The sequence below is a fragment of the Mytilus galloprovincialis genome, chromosome 2 (genome assembly GCF_965363235.1).
Source record: "Mytilus galloprovincialis chromosome 2, xbMytGall1.hap1.1, whole genome shotgun sequence".
Lineage (NCBI taxonomy): Eukaryota > Metazoa > Mollusca > Bivalvia > Mytilida > Mytilidae > Mytilus > Mytilus galloprovincialis.
Window position 1 is genome coordinate 22,573,425 of NC_134839.1, and position 23,348 is coordinate 22,596,772.

Below are 23,348 nucleotides of genomic sequence, written 5' to 3' on the forward strand. Positions count from 1 at the left end.
TTGCGCCTGTCCCAAGTCAGGAGCCTCTGGCCTTTGTTAGTCTTGTATGATTTTAAATTTTAGTTTCTTGTGTATAATTCGGAGTTTAGTATGACGTCCATTATCACTGTACTATTATGCATATTTTAGGGGCCAGCTGAAGGACACCTACGGGTGCGGGAATTCTCGCTACATTGAAGACCCATTGGTTGCCTTCAGCTGTTGTTTGCTCTATGGTCGGGTGGTTGTCGCTTTGACATATTCACCATTTCCTTTCTCAATTTTAATTTCAACCCTTGTTTGGTTTTTCAAAAACACAGTACAAAATAATGTTAAAATGATTCATATTAATATGCAGCAAACTTGTGAAAGTTCATTTTTCTTTTATTTATTCTATTACTGTTAACACATACATTAAAATACATCTTTGATAGAGCATTAATTTCTAACAACATAAAAAAAGTACTATTTAAATAATTTATAACAAATGTTTAACAGTTTGGTGATTTTATAAGATTTTATGGTTTGTCACAAATAAGGACTAGCCCACTGTACTAAGTATATTTCAATATAGAATAACCCTTTAACAATTTTTAACTTTAGCTTTGAATTCAAGGCTTAACAGAATTGTTTCCCTTTCTTATGTCAGCCAAAATAAGTTAAAGATGACTTTACTTATGAAAATATAATTTGTCTGTTATTTCCATAACAGGTGCTTGAAATTTTAGTTGAAAACAAAACACCTAAATAAGGTTAACCAGATGCTCCACAGGGCAGAGCTTTATATGACCGCAGAGGCCAAACCCTGAAAGATTGGGGCTAGTATGGACACAACATTAAAATAAAGTTTTTGGCAAATTTCCAATGGAATTTATTAATAACAAAGTTTTTGGCAAATTTTCAATAAACATAATTTAAGAGCAGTTTAGGTGAGCTATTAAAATGAGTTTCAATTACCAACCTTAAACTGCTTTTAAATCATGTTTTGTACTTAAGTAATTGTCCATTAACCTGGAAACCCTTTTCCCCCTTTTAGCACCTTATTCCTTAACTGTTTGAGCCATAACTCCCAAAGACAATTCTTACCATCCCTTTGTGGTATTCCAATATCCAAAATCTAAATACATGGTTAGATTCATCATATCAAAGAACCCCGAGAATTCAATTTTTGATGAAATTAAATAAAGTTCAATTTTGGACCCTTTAGACCTCAATGTGGACCAATTTGATAACCGGTCCTAAATATTAAAAATCTAAATACATGGTTAGACTCAGCATATTGAAGAACCCCATATATTCAATTTTTGTTGAAATCAAACAAAGTTTAATTTTGAACCCTGATTTGGACCAAATTGAAAACTAGGCCCATAATAAACTAGAGGCTCTAAAGAGCCTGTGTCGCTCACCTTGGTCTATGTGACTATTAAACAAAGGAAGCAGATGGATTCATGACAAAATTGTATTTTGGTGATGGTGATGTGTTTGTACATCTTACTTTACTGAACATCCTTGCAGCTTACAATTATCTCTATCTATAATGAAGTTGGCCCAGTAGTTTCAGTGGAAAATGTTAGTAAAAATTTACAAATTTTATAAAAATTGTTGAAAATTGACTATAAAGGACAATAACTCCTTAGGGGTCAATTGACCATTTCGGTCATGTTGACTTATTTGTAAATCTTACTTTGCTGAACATTATTGCTGTTTACAGTTTATTTCTATCTATAATAATTTTCAAGATAATAACCAAAAACAGTAAAATTTCCTTAAAATTACCAATTCAGGGGCAAGAACCCAACAACGGGTTGTCCGATTTATCTGAAAATTTCAGGGCAGATAGATCTTGACCTGATAAACAATTTATCCCCCTGTCAGATTTGCTCTAAAGGCTTTGGTTTTTGAGTTATAAGCCAAAAACTGCATTTTACCCCTATCTTCTATTTTTAGCCATGGCGGCCATCTTGGTTGGATGGCCGGGTCATCGGACATATTTTTTAAACTAGATACCCAAAAGATGATTGTGGATAAGTTTGGATTAATTTGGCCCAGTAGTTTCAGAGGAGAAGATTTTTGTAAAAGATTACTAAGATTTACGAAAAATGGTTAAAAATTGACTATAAAGGACAATAACTCCTATATGGGTCAACTGACCATTTCGGTCATGTTGACTTATTTGTAAATCTTACTTTGCTGAACATTATTGCTGTTTACAGTTTATTTCTATCTTTAATAATTTTCAAGATAATAACCAAAAACAGTAAAATTTCCTTAAAATTACCAATTCAGGGGCAGCAACCAAACAACAGGTTGTCAGATTCATCTGAAAATTTCAGGGTAGATAGATCTTGACCTGATAAACAATTTTCTAATAGTCAGATTTGCTCTTAATGCTTTGGTTTTTAAGTTATAAGCCAAAAACTGCATTTTACCCCTATGTTCTATTTTTAGCCATGGCGGCCATCTTGGTTGGTTGGCCGGGTCCCTGGACACATTTTTTAAACTAGATACCCAAAAGATAATTGTGGCCAAGTTTGGATAAATTTGGCCCAGTGGTTTCAGAGGAGAAAATTTTTGTAAAAGATTACTAAGATTTACGAAAAATGGTTAAAAATTGACTATAAAGGGCAATAACTCTTAAAGGGGTCAACTGACCATTTCGGTCATGTTGACTTATTTGTAGATCTTACTTTGCTGAACATTATTGCTGTTTACAGTTTATCTCTATCTATAATAATATTCAAGATAATAACCATATAACGGCAAAATTTCCTTAAAATTGCCAATTCAGGGGCAGCAACCCAACAACCGGTTGTCCGATTCGTCTGAAAATTTTAAGGCAGATAGATCTTGACTTAATAAACAATTTAACCCCATGTCAGATTTTCTCTAAATGCTTCGGTTTCAGAGTTATAAGCCAAAAACTGCATTTGACCCCTATGTTCTATTTTTAGCCATGGAGGCCATCTTGGTTGGTTGGCCGGGTAACCGAACACATTTTTTAAACTAGATACCCCAATGATGATTGTGGCCAAGTTTGGTTAAATTTGGCCCAGTAGTTTCAGAGGAGAAGATTTTTGTAAAAGTTAACGACGACGACGGACGACGGACGACGGACGACGGACGACGGACGACGACGGACGCCGGACGCCAAGTGATGAGAAAAGCTCACTTGGCCCTTCGGGCCAGGTGAGCTAAAAAAACTAAGGACACGTTTAGATTCAGCATATCAAAGAACCCCAAGAATTCAATTTTTGTTAAAATCAAACTAAGTTTAGTTTTGGCCCTTTGGACCTTAATGTAGACCAAATTGAAAACGGGACAAAAAATCAAGAATCTAAATACATGGTTAGATTTGGTATATCAAAGAACCCTAATAGTTCAATTTTTGATGAAATCAAACAAAGTTTAATTTTGGCCCCTTATTGCCCCTAATTCATTGGGACCAAAACTCCCAAAATCAATCAAAATCTTTCTTTTGTGGTCATAAACCTTGTGTTAAAATTTCATAGATTTCTGTTTACTTATTCTGAAGTTATTGTGTGAAAACCAAGAAAAATGCTTATTTGGGCCCTTTTCGGACCCTAATTCCTAAATTGTTGGGACCAAAACACCAAAAGTCAATCCCAACCTTCCTTTTATGGTCATAAACCTTGTCTTTAAATTTCATAGATTTCTAGTTACTTTTACTAAAGTTAGAGTGCGAAAACCAAATGTCTTCAGACGACGATGACAACGACAACGTGATACCAATATATGACCAAAAAATTTTCAATTTTTGCAGTCGTATAAAAACAGCTTCAGTATCTGTAAATATACCAGAATAAAATAATGAGGGCTTTTCCAATAAAATAGATGTACATTTGTAGAAAGTAAAAACACATATTAATTTTTGGACATAGGTCATTATTGGTCATTTACGACTGTCAATGTGATGTATGCAAAAACTATAAAAATAAAGTAAGTTGTATGTAGGGGAAATTTGGAAGTCCTTTACAACCCTATCACATTCATTTTATAGGAATAGCCCAGATGAAAAATTGTGAGGGAGAATTATGTACAAAATAATTAGTTTCATTAAAATTAATGAATAACCATGTATTGGTGAATATATTCATGAATAAAATTACACAATAACAAATGATTAAAGTAAACAGAAAATAATCTAGAATTTCATAAGAGGAACATAATTGTTGCAATGTCTACATATTAATGTTAATTTTTTACAGTATATATTCAGATGCAACGAAAAAGAAGAGAAGTGACCACAACTAAGTAGTTGTTTATGCACAATTTGTCCTAGATTATGCCCTTATCCAATATAATTAGTTTCAAACATACAGAATAAATAATTAGTCAATTCAAACATGTGATTATTTTGATACAATTTTCTGATTCTACAGGTCTGTTTACTTAAACAGTTCATTTGCGATCATATGAATCTGTCATTATTTGTCACTCAACTATTCTGTTTGAAATTATTTGTCACTCAACTATTCTGTTTGAAATTATTTGTCTTTATCAACTAATTCTATAAAAAGTATGGTGTTGTTGACTTTGCTGGTATAACTCGTTCTGAATCAGGAACCGCTCTGAAAAGTTTCGCCTCTCTGTTATCTGCGTCGTTAAATGATAATACTGCGGCAATGTTTCCACATCTGTAGCAGTAATTAGGTGCTGACCATACTGTTACTAACTTCTCATCAAACATATACTTATATCCTGAAATGTACAAATTAAAATTCATATTTTTTATTATTATAATTATACAATTTTTTCAACTCAATATGTTATAAAAAATAATTGTAATTGCTTTACATTGCTGATGTAAACCTATGATATAAATTTCACAACAACAAGAAATGTAGGTGTGTAAAGGCTTAAAATCCAATTTTCTTTATAATTAATATACATTTAAATACAGGTATACTCATTCAAAACCATAAATGACAAATATAATATATGCATTAGGTCCTCTTGTACTTAAAATCCCCCATAGAGATTTGGAAAAAAATGGCAGGTATGAAAGTGGATCCAATTCTTGTATTATTGATTTTCAAATTTTGTTTAAATAAATTATATTCATATGTATACTAAGAATACTAAGATGGCTTGATATGGTGAATGCATTGCATCCAAATTTAATTTGGTTATTTTAATAGAAAGTTCTTTTGCTTCATTGTTTGGGTTACATGTTGAGTTGTATTATACCGGTACTTCTATTATTGTTTAGTACAAGTATGCTCTAAATCAATAAATGTGACAAACTAGTGGTGGAGGTTGTTTTCAAAAAGCAGGACCACACCATGAGAAGGTTTTTCAATGCAATTTCAAATCAAGACAAACATGGACAATTCAAAATTAAAAAAATCCAACAAAAAACTAAAGTAACTTACCTTCATGCACTAACTGATGAGCTCGACATATCAACTTCAAACCGTTTATATGTACAAACTAAAACAAAATTGTAAACATATATTACAAACATTCAAATTTGATTCCAATATATAGCACTTTTTATACAATTGAATAACTGCATTACAGGCTTTGAAAAAAACTAATTCTGGTAAAGGGAAGGTTGAGTGTTCACAAACATACTATTAAAACGTTTAATCCTGCAGCAAATGTTTGCACCTGTCCAAAGTCAGGAATCTGATGTACAGTAGTTGTCATCTGTTAATGTTGTTCATATGTTTCTCGTTTCTCATTTTTAAAAAGATTAGACCGTTTGTTTTCCCCATTTCAATAGATTTACACTAGTAATCAGTTTTGGGGCCCTTTATAGCTTGCTGTTCGGTGTGAGCCAAAGCTTCATGTTGTAGGCCGTACCTTGACCTATAATGGTTTACTTTTATAAATTGTTACTTGGATGGAGAGTTGTCTCATTGGCACTCATACCACATCTTCCTATATCTATAAACTGTGCCTATCCATATTCAAGATCCATTAATTCAGAGGTTGTTGTTAGTTGCTATAATATTTGTTCTTTGATTAGTTTCTTTTAAGCATAAATCAGGCTATTGGTTTTTCCTGTTAGCATAAATCAGGCTATTGGTTTTTCCTTTTAGCATAAATCAGGCTATTGGTTTTTCCTTTTAGCATAAATCAGGCTATTGGTTTTTCCTGTTAGCATAAATTAGGCTATTGGTTTTTCCTTTTAGCATAAATCAGGCTATTGGTTTTTCCTTTTAGCATAAATCAGGCTATTGGTTTTTCCTTTTAGCATAAATCAGGCTATTGGTTTTTCCTTTTGGATTGTTTCACATTTTGTTATGCCAGGGTCTTTAATAGCCTAATAAACAGAATGGATTTTGCTCATTGTTGAAGGTCTTAAGATGACCTATAGTGTTAACATCTTAGTCCTATGGTCTAATTGGCAATAATCCTATATACATGTATATCCTCATTTTTATATAGAAGTAAATCATATATATTCAAAACTAGGAAACAGTCAACAAGATTCAATTATCAAATGTATTTCAAAAAATAAATTTTGAATATTGCTTTTTAGTCACAATCAGTGCTAGTTAATTTTATAGGTGCCTGAAAGGTCTAATGACTATAAGTGATAAAGTACCAGGAAGTGTTTGAAAAGTCCAGATATGACAAATAAGGTGTCATGAAAAATTATTCAGAGGGTTATTTAGAGTCAAATATTAATAATAATATTTAAACTCTAGCTTTAAGATATAGTAGCATGCATACTACTAACCTCATTAGTAACTTTGGCACCAAACAACCATCCTGCTCCTCTTGGACTAACAGACCATGTATCTACATCTTCTGGATCAGACCATACCAAATGTTCAATGTGTTAAGGAAAAGTTATATAAGAAAAATTGTTTCATTAACAATTTCTATATTTTACAAATAACCTGAGGGCTAGGAAATGCCATAATGTGTCCTGGTAGGAAAATTTGTGTATACGCAATGTTATCTTGTGAGCAAGATTTATCATGCTATAAAATCAGGGCTGCTTGTGTGTATACTACAGTTAATGTGGTCTTCCACATACTTATGGTGGACAACTTATCTAATTTATATGTATATAATTTTTGGTAATAAAGGATATCACAGAATGCCCCTTTATGTGGTATTTCTTGATTTCTCTCTATTGTACGTATCTGGTCAATAGTTTTAATGTCTGGTGATAATCCTCCATGTACACATAAAATTGTTTCATCTATTATCTACAATTATACAAAATAAAATCAATCAATGAAATTTCAAAATATTCAATTTGAAGGATGCATATTCAAATCAATCTATCAAACTTACTCAGCATTATATTACAGATTTGAAATAAGTATGATAGCTGATGTGAATGCATTTAAACTAAATGCACACAGATATATCTGGTCATATTATGGTGGCATACATTTAATAGTATCAGATTATTACATGGCATTTTTCATATCGCATGTATTATCAGCCCTAGGTTCAATATCAGCCCAAGAGCCGCATGGCTCGAGGGCTGATATTGACCGAGGGCTGATAATACATGCGATATGAAAAATGACATGTTATGATCTTTTTATCATATGCTTCAACAGTAGAGAAAAATAACAGATTCACATATTGATCCTCTACGTGGTTTCCGAAAAGAAGTTGAAAGAGTAAAAAGTTCACGGACGTCGGACCCAAAATTTGATACATTCAATATGAAATCTTTCCATCATATGCCTCAACAGAAGAAAAAAAAAACACATTTTAATATAGACGAATCGACAAAAAAATAATTCAACAATATGATACATAATGAACATTGTTTGGAAAAGTCAACTTTTTTAAAGTAACTTTCTAAATTATGTTTCAGAAAAACTTAAAAAATTCATTTATTTAATATTCTTTTTTTTAATTAAATTTAATTATTTTACACAATATACTTTCCAGTATTCAAATAATTGTTTTGTACACTACTTTGTAATGGTAGCATTGAGATGTATTTTCCGGAATTTGCCGAGTATCACCGGAATGCCATGTGATAACGTTACGGAAAGGCATGTGATAACAATCGAAGCATGTGATAAACTTTTCATATCAGCCCGCTAAGCACCAATTCGAAAAATATGGAAAATACTTTAATTTAATGCTATTATCATACGGTAAAAATCATATGTTATTTAGTCTAAGTATATGATAATTCTTTTTATCACATACTACTTTATAATATTCAATATAATCATGCTAGCATATACGTTTATTAAAATGCTCAAATAAAAAAAATTATTATGATATTTGATCTGCATACTATCCATTGCCACAAAAATTACCAGATGACTACTTATAAGAGCTATTGTATAATCAAAGCATACTCAAGTTATGGCACATGTGAAAATTTTGCTTCAATTTGATAATCAAAGTACTGTTTCCATGGAATTACAAACCAGAACATTTTTTTCCTTCAATTCTAATGTTTTGTTAAAATTATAGTAGATTTGGTGAAAAGCGTTGATGGATGGATGAATGAATGAACATTGGTATACCACAATATGCCCCGTCTAAATGTAAATTGACCTGATTGAGGTGACATATTTATTTAATATTGGAATATATATTTATAATATGCATGTTCTCATAATTTCCTTACATTTACAACAATCGTGTATAAACAATGTATTAGGTTTAACAATAATGTGTCCATAGTACACGGATGCACAATCCACACTATCATTTTCTATTTTCAGTGGACTGTGAAAATGGGGTAAAATCTCTAATTTGTCATTAAAATTAGAAAGATCATATCATAAAGAACATGTGTACTAAGTTTCAAGCTGATTGGACTTCAACTTCATCAAAATCTATCTTGACCAAGATCTTTAACCTGAAGCGGGACAGACGGTCGGACAGACGGACGAACGACCACACAGACCAGAAAATATAATGCCCATAAATGGAGCATAAAAATTTGTTTACATGTACTGTAACAATGTTTAATCACTGTTATAAACTTACTGCTGCAACTGTTAGAAGATCAAATACTTTACAACAATATCTCCATGCATTAGCATTACCATACTTTGTCTGGCACTCATCTGAATAACATAAAATAATATTTATCAGTTATTTGGTGACATTATTCTTTCAGGGGCAGATAAAAAAAATAGTTTTGAGGGGTCAAATAGTTAACATTTTTGAAAGGTGTGTGCATGTGTCAATCAATCTTTATATGAAAGTAATTTATAGATTTGAAGAATTTTGTTTCTGATATTTACACCACATTTTTTTAATATAACTTACAACCACATATGTTATTACCATGTGCAACATTATGCGTGCCACTAATTGAACAGGAACTGCCTTAGATTCTGAAGCACATAATGATCCCACAAGTTTTAGATGGAGTTCATGTTGGTCAGTCTTTAGATTTCTATATAGCGTTGTATAAACTGCAGTTTTTTTTCATTTTTAGCCATGATGTGTCAGTTATTCTTCAAGTCTTCTATGTCCCCTTAGAATCTTATGTTGAACTTTTTAAAATTGTCTCCTACAGCAAATTCAGTAAAATTCACATTTATCAGTGACACATTCATTCAGTCCAATAAGACTGCTAACATAAAGATCCATAATTCAAGTTGATGAGTTTCTAAATTACATACATTCTATTTAATGTATGTGCAATGATAAGAGTGTAAGTTGCCTCTGTTAATAGGAAGCTAAGAATACTGTAAATTCAGAAATTATTGCGATTTTGTCATTTTAGACTAAAATGCGAATTTTATTTTTCTCTAAATTGAGAAAAATACTGTTTACCGTAATTCATATGAAAAATTTAAAAATGCGAGTTTAAATTATTGTGATATTAACCTTGTCGCATTTTTCCCAATAATAAAAATATTGCATTATTTCTGAATTTACAGTATGTAGCTCCTGTGTCTGTCAGATGGACAAAAATTGAATTCTAAATTACCATAAAATCCATATATCTGTGTAATCTGCCTGCTTTCGTGGTTACCTCTCAGTAGGGTCATTTTGTCCGGCCACCTTAAACATTAAAATTCAATTTTAGGTTTTTCAGTTTCAAGTCATATTTATAACAATTGTGTATTATTTTTTACTTGAAAACCATCACACCATCACAAATTCAGTGACAATTTCTTACACATATTCTAGTTCAATATCAAAATAATCCAGTCAAAATATTTTTCTAATCTCATTTTTTAGTCTTCAATGTCTCTTACATCTGTTTTTCATACAATTTCTTCTATTATATATGTACTGAGATTATTTTGACCTTAATTATTATAATAATCACAACTATGAGTGTTGACTTTTCAACTATCAGTTAAACAGGAAGTAGGTGTCTGACAGATTTGCACATTTGTTACAACTCATCGCAAACAAGCTTCTGATTAAAAATGAAGCCATTCTGTTCAGTAGTATTGAAAAGTAGACTCACAAGATAATGAGATATTAGACACATATTTTGAAGAAAAAAAGACTGATAACCTTTCACTGAGGTTATACAAAGCAGACATACCTTGCCTTTAATGTGAGCAGTAATGTAAACGTTTCTAAACTGTAATATCCTCGGTCTACAAAATCACCCTAGAATGAAATAAAATTTCTGTTCACTGATGATCATATTATATAAAACTCATTATATATATATATATACAAAAGATAAAATATAAGAACTATAACAATTCTGCCAATGATTAGTGTCTGAAATGTATAACTGTGCAGTCATTCAGTGCAGTAATATTTGAGGAAAGAATGACACATTTTCATTTAACATATATAAAAAATTCAAATTATCAGTCAACAGAAAGAAGTTATCTGACAATTAAAATATTACATGTCACAACTCATCACTGTCAAACTACTGCTAAAATATAGTCATTGTGTTCAGGACTCTGTAATACCCAGGAAAAAAGTTTCAATAATAATAGTTGGACAAATGGACATCCATAGTGAATGCAATAACAGCCCTACTTCTAGAATGGAGGTAAAAAAAAAACATTAGTACATGTAATAATTCTTTAAAAATGTCTTAGTATAAAGTAAAAACTCTTCCAAAATGGGACAGAAAAGAACAAATATATTATTAAATGATGCATTCATTCGTGACACAAATTATTTACGGGCTCTCCTTCCACAGGTCCAGTTGCATTCTTTTTTTAAAAGCTTCTTACAAATGTATAGCAAGTAATTATTAATAAATTTTTCAATCAGATTACAGTAACTCAATATTTATTTTAATCTGTAATGCTGTGTAGTCTGGTGACTTACCATAAATATATAATTAGTGTCAGGTGCTTGGCCTCCTGTTTTGAACAATTCTATCAGGTCATAAAACTGAAAGAAAACAGTCTTTAATTTAGCACTACATAATTATTATTTGATAATTTGGCAAAAAACATTTGTGTGTTTTAAAGCTAACAAAAATTAGGAAGTTTCTTAAGAATTAATCTTTATTTTATGTTTCAAATGACAAACACTCTTTTTCTGGTTGACATAATATATCAGAACATAAAGTAGAATGGTGCATTTCAAAGCCTTGTAAGGGATACAATACACAGTAAAACTTATAAAGTGAGTATGTTGAAATGGACTGAACAATATACAAAAACAAAAACTTACCTGTCCTCGAATCTCAGCACACAAAGACATGTAATGATAAAGGCTGAACACTGATCATTTAATATGTAGCACTGGGTACAGTAGTTTATTTGGCCATTGATATTAATATTGTATTTTGAGATATAAAAAGGTTTAATTTTTAATAATTGTAGGTAGGACATATCTATATTCTGTAAAGATAATGCATCTTTTTTTTTAAAAAGTGTTCATTCTAGTCAGGACACAATGGGACAGTTTATCATGATTATTCAAGAAAGTTTTTTAACATTTCAAATTCAATCAATCACAATTTTGGGTGTCCATTAATTCATCAGCTTCTGGAAGAAGTTTTCCTCTACTTCATAACACTTTTAATTTGTAATTGAGGGATTTATGATAAATATTTACCTGTCCATGAATGTCACCACACACAGTGACGGGGGATGATACAGGCTGTACATTGGATTCTTCAAGTAGTAACTCACATACCATGTCACATAATCGCTGAAAAAGTATTTATAAAAATAGTCATGATAGTTCAGTAGTTCTTGTCTTCATGACTTTTGTATATATGATTAACCATGTTAAATGGTTAAAGTTGAAAACTATTCCAATTAACATGATATATAGATTATTATAATAGACAATCTGTTTTCAAAAGAAATCACCAAAACCTCTACATGCTCTAAGGGCTTACACTTGAGTCAACTTTTTGTCTCTCAATTTTGTTTTTCTTTGCGATTCTAAAGCAAAGAGGAAAGCACTTGTTAACATTTCCTCTCCTTGTTTAATTATAATTTAAGGACTTTAAAGTTTTAGAAAAACTTTTTTTTTTAAACATACACAAAGCCGTACAGTGACCTATAATTGTTAATTTCTGTGTCATTTTGGTTTCTTGTGGAGAGTTGTCTCATTGGCAATCATACCACATCTTTTTTTAAATGTACATGAAATTACTAATATTATTCAATCTTCTAAACAAAAAATCAGAAAATCTATCATCATAAGCCTTAAAGACATGCTCAACATCTTTGTAGTGTAGGAAACTTAACAAGATATACAACTAATATTCAGATTGTATACCTAATATTATGCAAATGAAGGTGCATTTGTTTGCACTTGCCCTAAGTCAGAAACCTTTTATTCAGTGGTTAACTTGTTATCTGTTAATGTAGGTCATAAGTGTTTCTTTTTTTTTTTAATAGATAGAACCATTGGTTTTCCTGTTGTAATGGTCTAACACACCATTTTTGGGTCCCTTTTGGTAGCACTCCACAGTTAGGTGTGTAGTTTCACATTTTGGCCCCTGTGGATTTTTCAAATATGAGAGCTAGTGTGCAATAAAATTCATTTTTGAATAGCTAAGAATTAAAATAGCCTTTGTATTGGGTTTATATGACCATCAAGATTATATAATGTACGTAATAAACCGGTAGGCTGTTTTCTGTATGACAGTCCCTATCTGTATGTCAATACCATACATTGGTCTTGCAATTATTGTAATGTTTTTTTCCAACTTTTTGTCGCAGGAACTTTGTGATTAGATTTTATGAAAAAATGAGGCAAAAGCCACCCATTTTTTATTTGATCATTAGGAAGATTAATGTCAACAGTTTCTAAAAAGGTATCACTCTATGGCATTGAAATTCTAGTTTGATCCACATTTTGGGGGGGATATGGACCATAATTTGGTATTCGGCCTTTGGTTTCTTTTTGTATCCTTTTTTATAAGTTCTAAAACTTTAACTTTTATTCTGTGGGTTGTGTTGGTGTTAGAATAGTATTAATGGAACAATTGAGTTTTTCAAGAAAAAATTAATACATTTTGATTCACCGTTTACGTGACAGGAAACCAAACAGGAAACCAATCTTTATTTTCTTTATTTTGCACAATATATTTCAAAAGACATAAATGAACACCATTACTAGTGTTACTTGCTTCATGTTAATATTTAAAATCTATTTTCAATGTTAACTTAAAGTTTTTTTCAAACGCGACAGGAAACCATAAGAAACCGAAAGCATTTTTTTAGTTTTATTTTATTGCAAAATCTGCTTAAAATAATCTGAACAGTATACTTTTTCTTAAAATCCATCTTAAATGTAACAGTATTATAAAACTCCTAAATATGTGCTTGTTTTGAAAACAATTAGTACAATTTATTCAGAAATTTCCATATTTTCTTCATTGATACACATGATACAGGATACCATAATCGTTGTATCTTGATGTTTTAGCCAAAAAAATGTATTTATATTTGGTTTTGAAATTCCAGTTATATACAATTTATTCCAAATCATTGGCAATGAAAAATTCTTTAAATCCAGTAAAGAAAAAAACTTTTAACTTGTAATTAAAATCTTTAAAATAGGCACCATGTGATATTTGTGACCTGTACACCATCTACATGGTACATGGTTTCCACATTTTAACCTACTTTAGTGGGCTAAAATCAATTAAGTACTTCCTTTCAAGTCATGCATGGTAAAAGTTTACTTCTCCTTTGACAAGTTTATTGCGTTTCTGAAAAGTGTTTGCAGAACATGAATAAAAAAAAAATAATTAAAAATTGTGACAAAGATACCAACTTTGTACATTCCAAGTGTAACGGTATATTAACATGTATTTTTTATTAAATTATCTTTATTCACTTAAAATATCCAGTAATATTTACTGCTGAAGCAAAATCAATCCAACGAGCATCGGCACAATGATAAGAGACGTAATGTCGATTGAATTTTCGAAGGACCCTTTACATCGTTATCTGGAAACGAAGTGTGTTATAACGTCTGTCAAATCTGAAATCGATTTTGTCAAGTCATTGGGCATTTATTTTCACACAAGATTGTATGTAACATTATGCACATAGGAAAAATAATAGACCCCCGGCGCAATCTCTTTGAAAATTGTATTTTCCTTTTTTAAACAAGACGAAACAAGTCTACAGATTATGTTTGCTAACATCCTGTTGGAAACAAAAACAATGTTAAGACCTAGTATTTCATATATCCAGCCGTAAGGGTGTGATCACATGTTAGTCACATGTTTCACGTATGACCGGAAATTATTAGAACTTAACGACAAAAACAATTTTCATAAAAAAAAGGAAATAACTGGACTTCTGTTTCGTGTGAAATGTATTGCATAATGATAACGTCATTTTCTAACTTAATTATTAAGAAGAACAAAACTAGAATGTAAATCATCTCTGATTTACCTGTTTGAACATCTCGCGAGAGTTCATATTTGCATATTGTTATAAAGAATTCTATTACAACAAAGCAGATTACATCATCTAAAATTTGCGTTACGAAATCAGAAACCAAAGTAACGCTAGTGTTCTTACACCTGCTACAGAAATACTTATAGTTCTCGGCATTTTCTTCTGACTATTCTTATTGGTCGATGTTCTTTATTATTTGAAAGCAAAAGTTACGAATTTGCCGGTGACGATTATCTATAAATCAGTCAGCGTTATGCACTTCGGAAGCGAAAAGTAACGCGAGAAACGACACAAAAATACGGTCGTATAATCTTTGAAATTTGTTAATTTCAATTTTTTTTCTAGGGAAGACTAGCATATACTTGTATGTTGATAAAAATAAAGGCATCTTTAGATGTAGTTACAACTTTTCTTACAGTAATACACATTTTTATCACTTTTCTATCGTTATAGGAAACGAGCCCAATAGCAAATTATGGTCCATATGTGACATGTTCACCCCCCTTTTTACAATTGTTTTATGGTAAATAAATACAGAATGTTGCCATGGATACACTTAAAAGGAATTATTTTTTACCCTTTTAACTCTTGAAAATCAAATCTATGGAAGATACTGATTACATACATACATGTATGCACATGTACAACACAAACAGTTAGGTTAACATATTACAAATCCAGGAATAGGAGATGATAAAACATTTTGTGGCTCATTTTTATTTTATTTTCTAACTGTGGAGTGCTACCATTATAGTTTGCTGTTTGGTGTGGGCCAATGCAGGGTGCTGTGATGAAGGCAGTACCTTATAGAAAAAAAATCAATTTCATAAAAAAATCAAAGCGCTGTAAGCACTGTTGGCAGTTAACCAAAAACCAAGGCAAACATAATTATGAAAACTGTGGCAATATTAATGTTGCTTCAATGTTTGTTTAAAGATTTAAAAGAACAAACATTAAACATTCATATATAATTGTACATTTATGTTCATTTAAATAATTAAATTAAATCATTAAGGCAAACAATTCATATTTTATCAAGGTTTTCAATAGCAACGTATATATCAAGTATATTTTTTTTTCATGGTCATGAGTCTTGAGTCAGCAGTGGTACAAATTCGCAATGATTGCAGTTCTTCTAGTTGATCGTAATTGTTCGTATTAGTTGACTGTTAGTAGTTCAAGTTGACTGTTAGTAGTTCAAGTTGACTTTAGTACGAGCTTGTAAAAGTATGAATGGACTTGCTTCCCTGGAAAGAAAACTGAGTTTGTGTTCTACAGTACAAAAGTTATGAGACAGAAATCAGACAAATGTTTACTACTACAGGGATCAACGGTGAGGTCTGACTGACCTGTCCATAGTAAATGTAAATGACTCCCACCTTCACCCCAAGTCCATGATGTCGAAGTTTGGAATAAAATGACAGGTGTTAGGTCTAGCAAAGTGATATGCATATGTGACGCCTATGAGATTGACCTTGTATGTCATTCCATCTTTTTGAATGAATATGGTTTAGGAGTTGGTATCTGAATCTTTTACAGGTTCTCAAAACACATACAAGAGGGTGTGGGGTGACCATAGGGACTACCCCTCTTTTTCATTTGATTTTTTCAATGATATTGTCCCATATATGAATATATATGGTTTAGGGGTCTGGATCTCGACAGTTATCCAGTTTTCAAACAGGAGGGGTGGGGACTTCAGTGACTTCCCCTGTATTTCATTTGATTTGTTATATTGTCCAATACATGAATATTTATGGTTGAGGGATGGGGATCTCATCTGTTTCCAAGTTATCAAACAGGATTGGGTAGGGTGACCCTTAGGACTCTCCCTATATCAGGCATGGGGTAATCCTAATCAGTAATCGTAATCAGATGTAATGGATTACATTTTGCAGTGTAATCCTATGTAATCAGTAATCATGCCATTTCTGATTACAAGTAATCGTAATGTAATCGATTACATTGCAAAAAACAGGTGTAATCATGATTACTTTCAGATTACTTTAAGATTACATTCATATGATTACTTGCTGATTACAAATCTTGTATCTATATGAAAATAGTTTTTGATAGACCAGATGAAAATAAGAAAATGTAAAGCTTGAATTAAAAATCATGAAACTAGTATTCACAATGATGGGACCTTGTTTAATGGATAAATTGTATCATCTATATAACAAATTTGTATAACCAGTTTACTGAAGGAAATTGCCTCTCCAATATTTTGTTGTGAGATTGAGCTCTTATATATGATACAAGAATATGCCTTTGATTGCATCCCCCCCCCCCCCCACCTTGATTGAAAACTTCTGATATTAACTCCAATTTCATATAAGTTTACCCAATATTTTTACATAACTACTTTGAAATTCAAATGCAGAAAACATTTAGTTCCAATTTGACTTTGATGGTCGACATAAATATATGAGCCCACTTAATTCAAAATGGAAGTTAAAACCAGATTTCATTTATTGACAAATTTAATAAATTTTGTTTCCCATAAATTTGTGTTTAATATGTGCTTTCTAATTTTTATTCTTTATTAACTTTGAGACTTACGGCTCATCACTATTAACAAGTACATGTGCAGTGTATACATGGTATACATATCGCATAATATTACAATCAATGTACATAGTAAACAATAAGTGATGTCAGAAGTTTCATCAATACAAAATATCTTTTATTACATAAACTGTTTCTTAATTTAAAGAGAAATGTATATACTTTCCTGAGTTACAAAGTTGTTTTGTGTTTTCACCTGGCAATAATTCTATTAATTATTAATTAGATCAAGTATTACAAATTTTCAAACAAATAATGACAATCAACCACTTTAAACTTTATTGATATTGTTATTAAGACAATAAAATTTTAATACCCAAGCTCACCTATTGTTTGTTTAAAAAAATGGAAGTAGTGATTAATACCTGTAAAAACAATAATGGATGTGTCAATTATGTCCCAACAGACAATAAAACTATATTTAATTAATTTTTCTTATTTGTTTAGGTTTTTTGTTAATTAGGCAGTTGGTTAAAATTTGTAGAAAAAAATAAAGTTATATCTTTTACATAGAGAAAGGACACTTGTCTATAGCTATTTTATCAAATTACACATGTTGTATTGTACTTGTCTATAAATTCTTTTGAATAAGATGAATTAATTAAGGCTTTAAAAAAAAAATCACCAAAATTAGCTTTTTGTGAGGATAAAAAGTTATAAAAAAAACTTTGATATTGCAATATACAATGTAATCATAAGTAATCTAAAGTAATCATGATTACTTTGAAGAAAAGTAATCTAATGTAATCAATTACATATAAAATAGGATGTAATTATAATATAATCGATTACATTTTATTAGCAAAGTAATTGTAATTTAAACGATTACATTTTAAAGTAATCGACCCCATCCCTGCCCTATATTTCATTTGATTAGTTCTTTTGTCCCATACATGAAAATATATGGTTTAATTTAAAGATGGGGATCTCGACTGTTTCTGAGTTCTCATACAACAGCAGGGGTGGGGTGACCGCAGGGACTCACCCTATATTCTATTTGATTTGTTATTTAGTCCCATACATGAGTATATATGGTTAAGGGGTGAGGATCTTGACTGTTTCCAAGTTCTCAAACAGGAAGGAGAAGTGACCCTAGGGACTCCCCCTATAATTCATTTGATTTGTTATATTGTCCAATACATGAATATATATGTTTTATGGCTGGGGTTCTCAACCGTTTTCAAATTCTCAAACAGGAAGTGGTAGAGTGGCCCCACGAACTCCACCTATATTTCATATGATTTGTTATATTGTCCCATACATGAATATATATGGTTTAGGGGTGGGGATCTCGACCGTTTCCAAGTTCTCAAACAGGAGGGGTGGGATGACCCACAGGGACTCCCCCTACAAATGTATATTTCATTTGATTTATTATATTGTGCCATACATGAAAATATATGGTTTAGGGGTGGGGATCTCGACTGTTTCAAAGTTTCCAAACAGGAGGGGTGGGGTGACCCCAGGGACTCCTCCTGTTTTTCATTTGATTGGTTATATTGTCCCATACATGAATAAATATGGTTGAGGGGTGAGGATCTCGACTGTTTCCAAGTTCTAAAGCAGGTGGTGGTGGGTGACCCTAGGGACTTCACCTATATTTCATTTGATTAGTTATATAGTCCCATACATGAATGTATATGGTTGAGAGGTGGGGATCTCATCCGTTTCAAAGTTATCAAACAGGAGGAGATAGAGTGCCCCAAAGGACTCCACACACATATTATATGATTTGTTTACATTCAGATATCATATAATCTAGTTGCACTATATGTGTAAAATAAGAAACTTCCAGCTATTTTAACTGACCCATCAAAATTGAGAAAAAAAATACCCATTGAAATTGCAGTAATATGTTTACACTTTAAAAGCATCTAACTTGCTTTACCAACATTTATTACTGATAAAGAAAATTTATACTGTCACCAGGACCATATATATTGTTAGATATACTGTTCCCAGCTGTCACAAAGACTCACATTGTATTGGATTTTGACATTAAAATTTATCAAAAAGTAATTTTGAGTTTCAAAACAAAATATTTTCTGTTTTTTTCATTCTTTTACATATATCTTTTGGTTTTCAAGTTTAGTGTTTATATTTATTTACCATGCAAAGATGTATTTTGTCATCTGTCTGATTTTTTTAAAAGTTCAAAGATCGTCAAAACCCGGAATTACCCGTATCCCCTTCCAGAATCAGATCCGGTATTGTAATTTTCTTCTCATGTCAGCCATTTTGTTTTCAATGTTGTTTTGGTCAGATACGATTTTACTCGAATTTACACATTATTTGTCAGCGATTTTCTGTATAAAGCTAGCGATTGATCAAAATGAACATCGATGTCATGAATAATAATGCTAAAAACAAGTTTTTAGATCGTTTATTAGAAGACTTTGGTAAAAAGGTTTGCCAAGTTATTTTTTTATTTCCTCTCAAGTCGGGCATGTTGAGCGTAGCTAGTAACCAAGTCGAAAGTCCGACTGCAAAGTGGATGGTCGCAGACCTCGGACAACCGCTAATTTAAACCCCTGCCTCCAAATTGAAAAGATACAAAAATTTCGTCTTATAATTTTTAAAATGCCGCCAACAGCATGAACAGTGGAACTTATTTTAAGACTTCTGACGTAGTTGACTACGTATTGACGACAAACAATATTCCTACGACTTTTGCCATTTGGGAAATCTAAACTACTTGTCTTTAGAGATTTTTGGCGATTAAACATTTTATACATTTGTTCTTTGACAGCTTAGCCAAAATCTCAGGGGATAATAAACTACATAAAGATTCCTAATGTGCCCTACTTCCTATGTGCAACTTTAAAACTTTTGGATAAATCGACGATCATTTAAGTTTTTTCTGATCATATTTTTTTAATCAAGAATTAAAAGTATGAAAAAAACGTCCAATTAGTTATAGATAACATAACATCCAGATAGATAATAACAATGGCACATATTTCAGCATTTATTGGGTAGAACACAAATCTAGGGTGCTCGTATAACATGTATAAGGCAGCTTAACTGCCTAAAAATCAGTCGATAATCAAATGATTATCATTGTTTGAACTTCAAAAAAAAAATTGCTGTGCTGTCCTGTTATGAAATTGTTAGAAAAAATTTCAATCTGAACATTTGTTACAATCCAAGAATCATTATCATGTCCAAGAGCTTGATCAGGGGGTTAAATGATCATTGCTGATATTTGTGTGCCATTACTGGACATCACAAAAGTTCCCATAAAATTTTGACTACATAATAGAAAACATCTGATACCACAATGAAAAAGTGATTGTTGTATGATGTCAACAGTTCAACCTCAAGCGGGACAGATTTCTAAGGTATATCATATGGTCGTTCCGGCCCCAAGTCAATCCGGCCCCAAGTCGATCTGGCCCCACGTTGATCCGGCCCCATAATAAATGATAAAGAATAAACTACAAATGTATACATGTATATATAATATAGACTTTTAATTAGTATAAATGGAATTTGTAAAAAGTATCAATGATGGATGACAACAGGTAAGTGTGAATATATTTGGAGTACAATTAAGTAAGATGAAATATTTTAAGTCGATACGAAAACGGTTGTGATTGTATTTTTTTCAGGTAACATCTGAGGCTTCTATAACACTTGTTGGTGTTTTTTTGTAATATCGAATACAGTCAACATGGTCAATATATTTTTTTAAAGTTGAAAATATTTTGAATAGTTGTGAGTAGATAAAAAAAAAGTTATTTGAGTATCCATTATTCTTTATTGCAGGATAATCAGTGAAGATAATAACAAAACAATTACACTGAATGCACATTTTCAAAAAGGATTCGGCAAATCAAACAACATTTCTCAATTTGAGGAATTTTAAGAACTTCAAACAAAACTAAGTTTGTATGTATCAGCTTGGGGATCGGCTTGTGCCGTTGTGTATGTAACTATTTGTTATTACACAGGATGAAAGACTTGTTAAGATCACAGTCAATTGAAAGAAATTGATAATTTAATACTGCTGATTAATAAGGTTGATGTCTGTTGATTGTCCTAAATTCTGTAATACTTTTTTAATATAATTATACCCAATAATCTAGAAATCTTGTAAAGCATTTTTTTTCCCGTACACCTTTTACATTATAATAACTCATATACATTTATGAATTACAATTTATATATTTCTTTATTTGAATTCCTTATCACTGATATATTTTTTATTTGGGCGGGATCGACTTTTGGGTCGGATCGACGTTGGGCCGGATTGACGTAGGATGGATCGACTTGGGCCGGATAGACGTGGGGCAGGATCGACATGAAAGCGATTTCTAAATAGTGATAAGGTGTACAAGATTCTGTAAACAAAAGCATTTATATACAATTACTCTAAATATATGAGTATGGCAGGGGCAATTCCTTCAATAATGTGACTAAAGTAAGTATGAAAAGCCGACTGTAAAAACGATTAAAAAATAAAACAAATTTATATCAACTTCACAACAGAAATTCTAAAAATAACTCTGACGATTCATGTCTTGGGTTTGTTTTTTTATGCATTTTAACATTTAGAATCATTTGACATTGTTAACATTCTCAAGCTTCATACTTTGAGGTCATTCTCTGGCAAGTAATTGCAATCTTTTGCTATTTCAATCCACTTTTCAATGTCAGACATTTTGTCGTTTTCCCTGTTTCTGGTACCCGATAAGGATATTTTTAAACCAGTCAGAATTTCTATTATAAAGTGTATATCTATTGTTCAATTTTTCCGTTAAGAAAATTACTTTGACATACTTTTTAATCATATTCCATCTTTAAAATATCAATATAAATTAAAATATTTCATTTTAAAGTTTTATTTCATAATTATATTTTTCTCTTCTTCTTGAATATTGAATCCATTTTCTCATATATTAATGAACACGTTAAAATAGAAGATTACGGTGCGTTTTAATATCTAACTTCGTTAACAAAAGTTCAGACACTCACATATGTTATAATCTCCATTCTATAAAAATCACATACATTTAATTCCAGGCAGGACCAGAACCATTAAATGATTACAATTAGCATTACATTATTATGACATACATTAATTTACATTTCGTCTTAATATCTAGACATGTAATAATATAGTTCCCTAAATAACATGTATGCAATACATGTACATGATGTATATGCATTTAAAAAACAAAAGATTCATTTACACAGAGGATGATGATTAATTCTGATTATAAAATGGTAGTTATAATGACTTGACTATATATGTATTATTTTAATTTTATTTAAGAATTAAAAAAAAATAATTTAAAAATTGTATGTTTTCAAATAATTTAAATTAGTTATGAAATAAAAAAATCAGTCCGTTGTTTTAATGAAAATGAAAAATCATGCTTCAACAGTGGAGAAAAAAATAACTTCTGTATTCTTTTATGTTTTGCTTTGGCATTAAATATTTAATTCTTTTCAAGTTAATAAAGTTCTATTTTTCAAACACATGTACATCTATGGAACAATAAAACAAGAGAACAATCTAACTAATATATAATTCAATTACGTTCTGAAATCCGCATATATACACATAACCCAATTACTGGTTAAGGAGAGATAACTCTCTTAAAACTATGCTAACTTAACCAAACGTCTCGACCATACCAAACTGACACTAGTTGTCCAGCATACACAGACGATAGGGAGATATTTTTCAAGGAGAAAAACAGTATTTGTCCCTATATTTCATATCTCTCAAATGAGGCAAAATTTGTTTGGTTGTTTACTTATGAAAATTTTTCTATACTTAAATATTTAGGGAACTATATTATTACATGTCTAGATATTAAGACGAAATGTAAATTAATGTATGTCATAATAATGTAATGCTAATTGTAATCATTTAATGGTTCTGGTCCTTCCTGGAATTAAATGTATGTGATTTTTATAGAATGGAGATTATAACATCTGTGAGTGTCTGAACTTTTTAATGTTTCATTTCAATATATATAAAATGTTTTTTTCTGAAACAAATCATGA

The 23,348-nt window shown here is 31.0% G+C and overlaps 1 protein-coding gene across 1 annotated transcript; it reads right to left on the minus strand.

Moving 5' to 3' along the window:
- Positions 1-4,051: 4,051 nt before the first annotated feature.
- On the minus strand, positions 4,052-22,039 carry LOC143063152 (serine/threonine-protein phosphatase 6 catalytic subunit). Its single transcript, XM_076235133.1, has 10 exons — positions 21,925-22,039; positions 11,947-12,042; positions 11,209-11,274; positions 10,457-10,524; positions 9,887-9,960; positions 8,932-9,011; positions 7,047-7,166; positions 6,689-6,778; positions 5,373-5,430; positions 4,052-4,698 (listed from the first exon to the last, which is right to left on the minus strand). The coding sequence occupies exons 1-10, from the start codon at positions 21,991-21,993 to the stop codon at positions 4,508-4,510; spliced, it is 912 nt and encodes a 303-aa protein (XP_076091248.1). The 5' UTR covers positions 21,994-22,039; the 3' UTR covers positions 4,052-4,507.
- Positions 22,040-23,348: the final 1,309 nt, after the last annotated feature.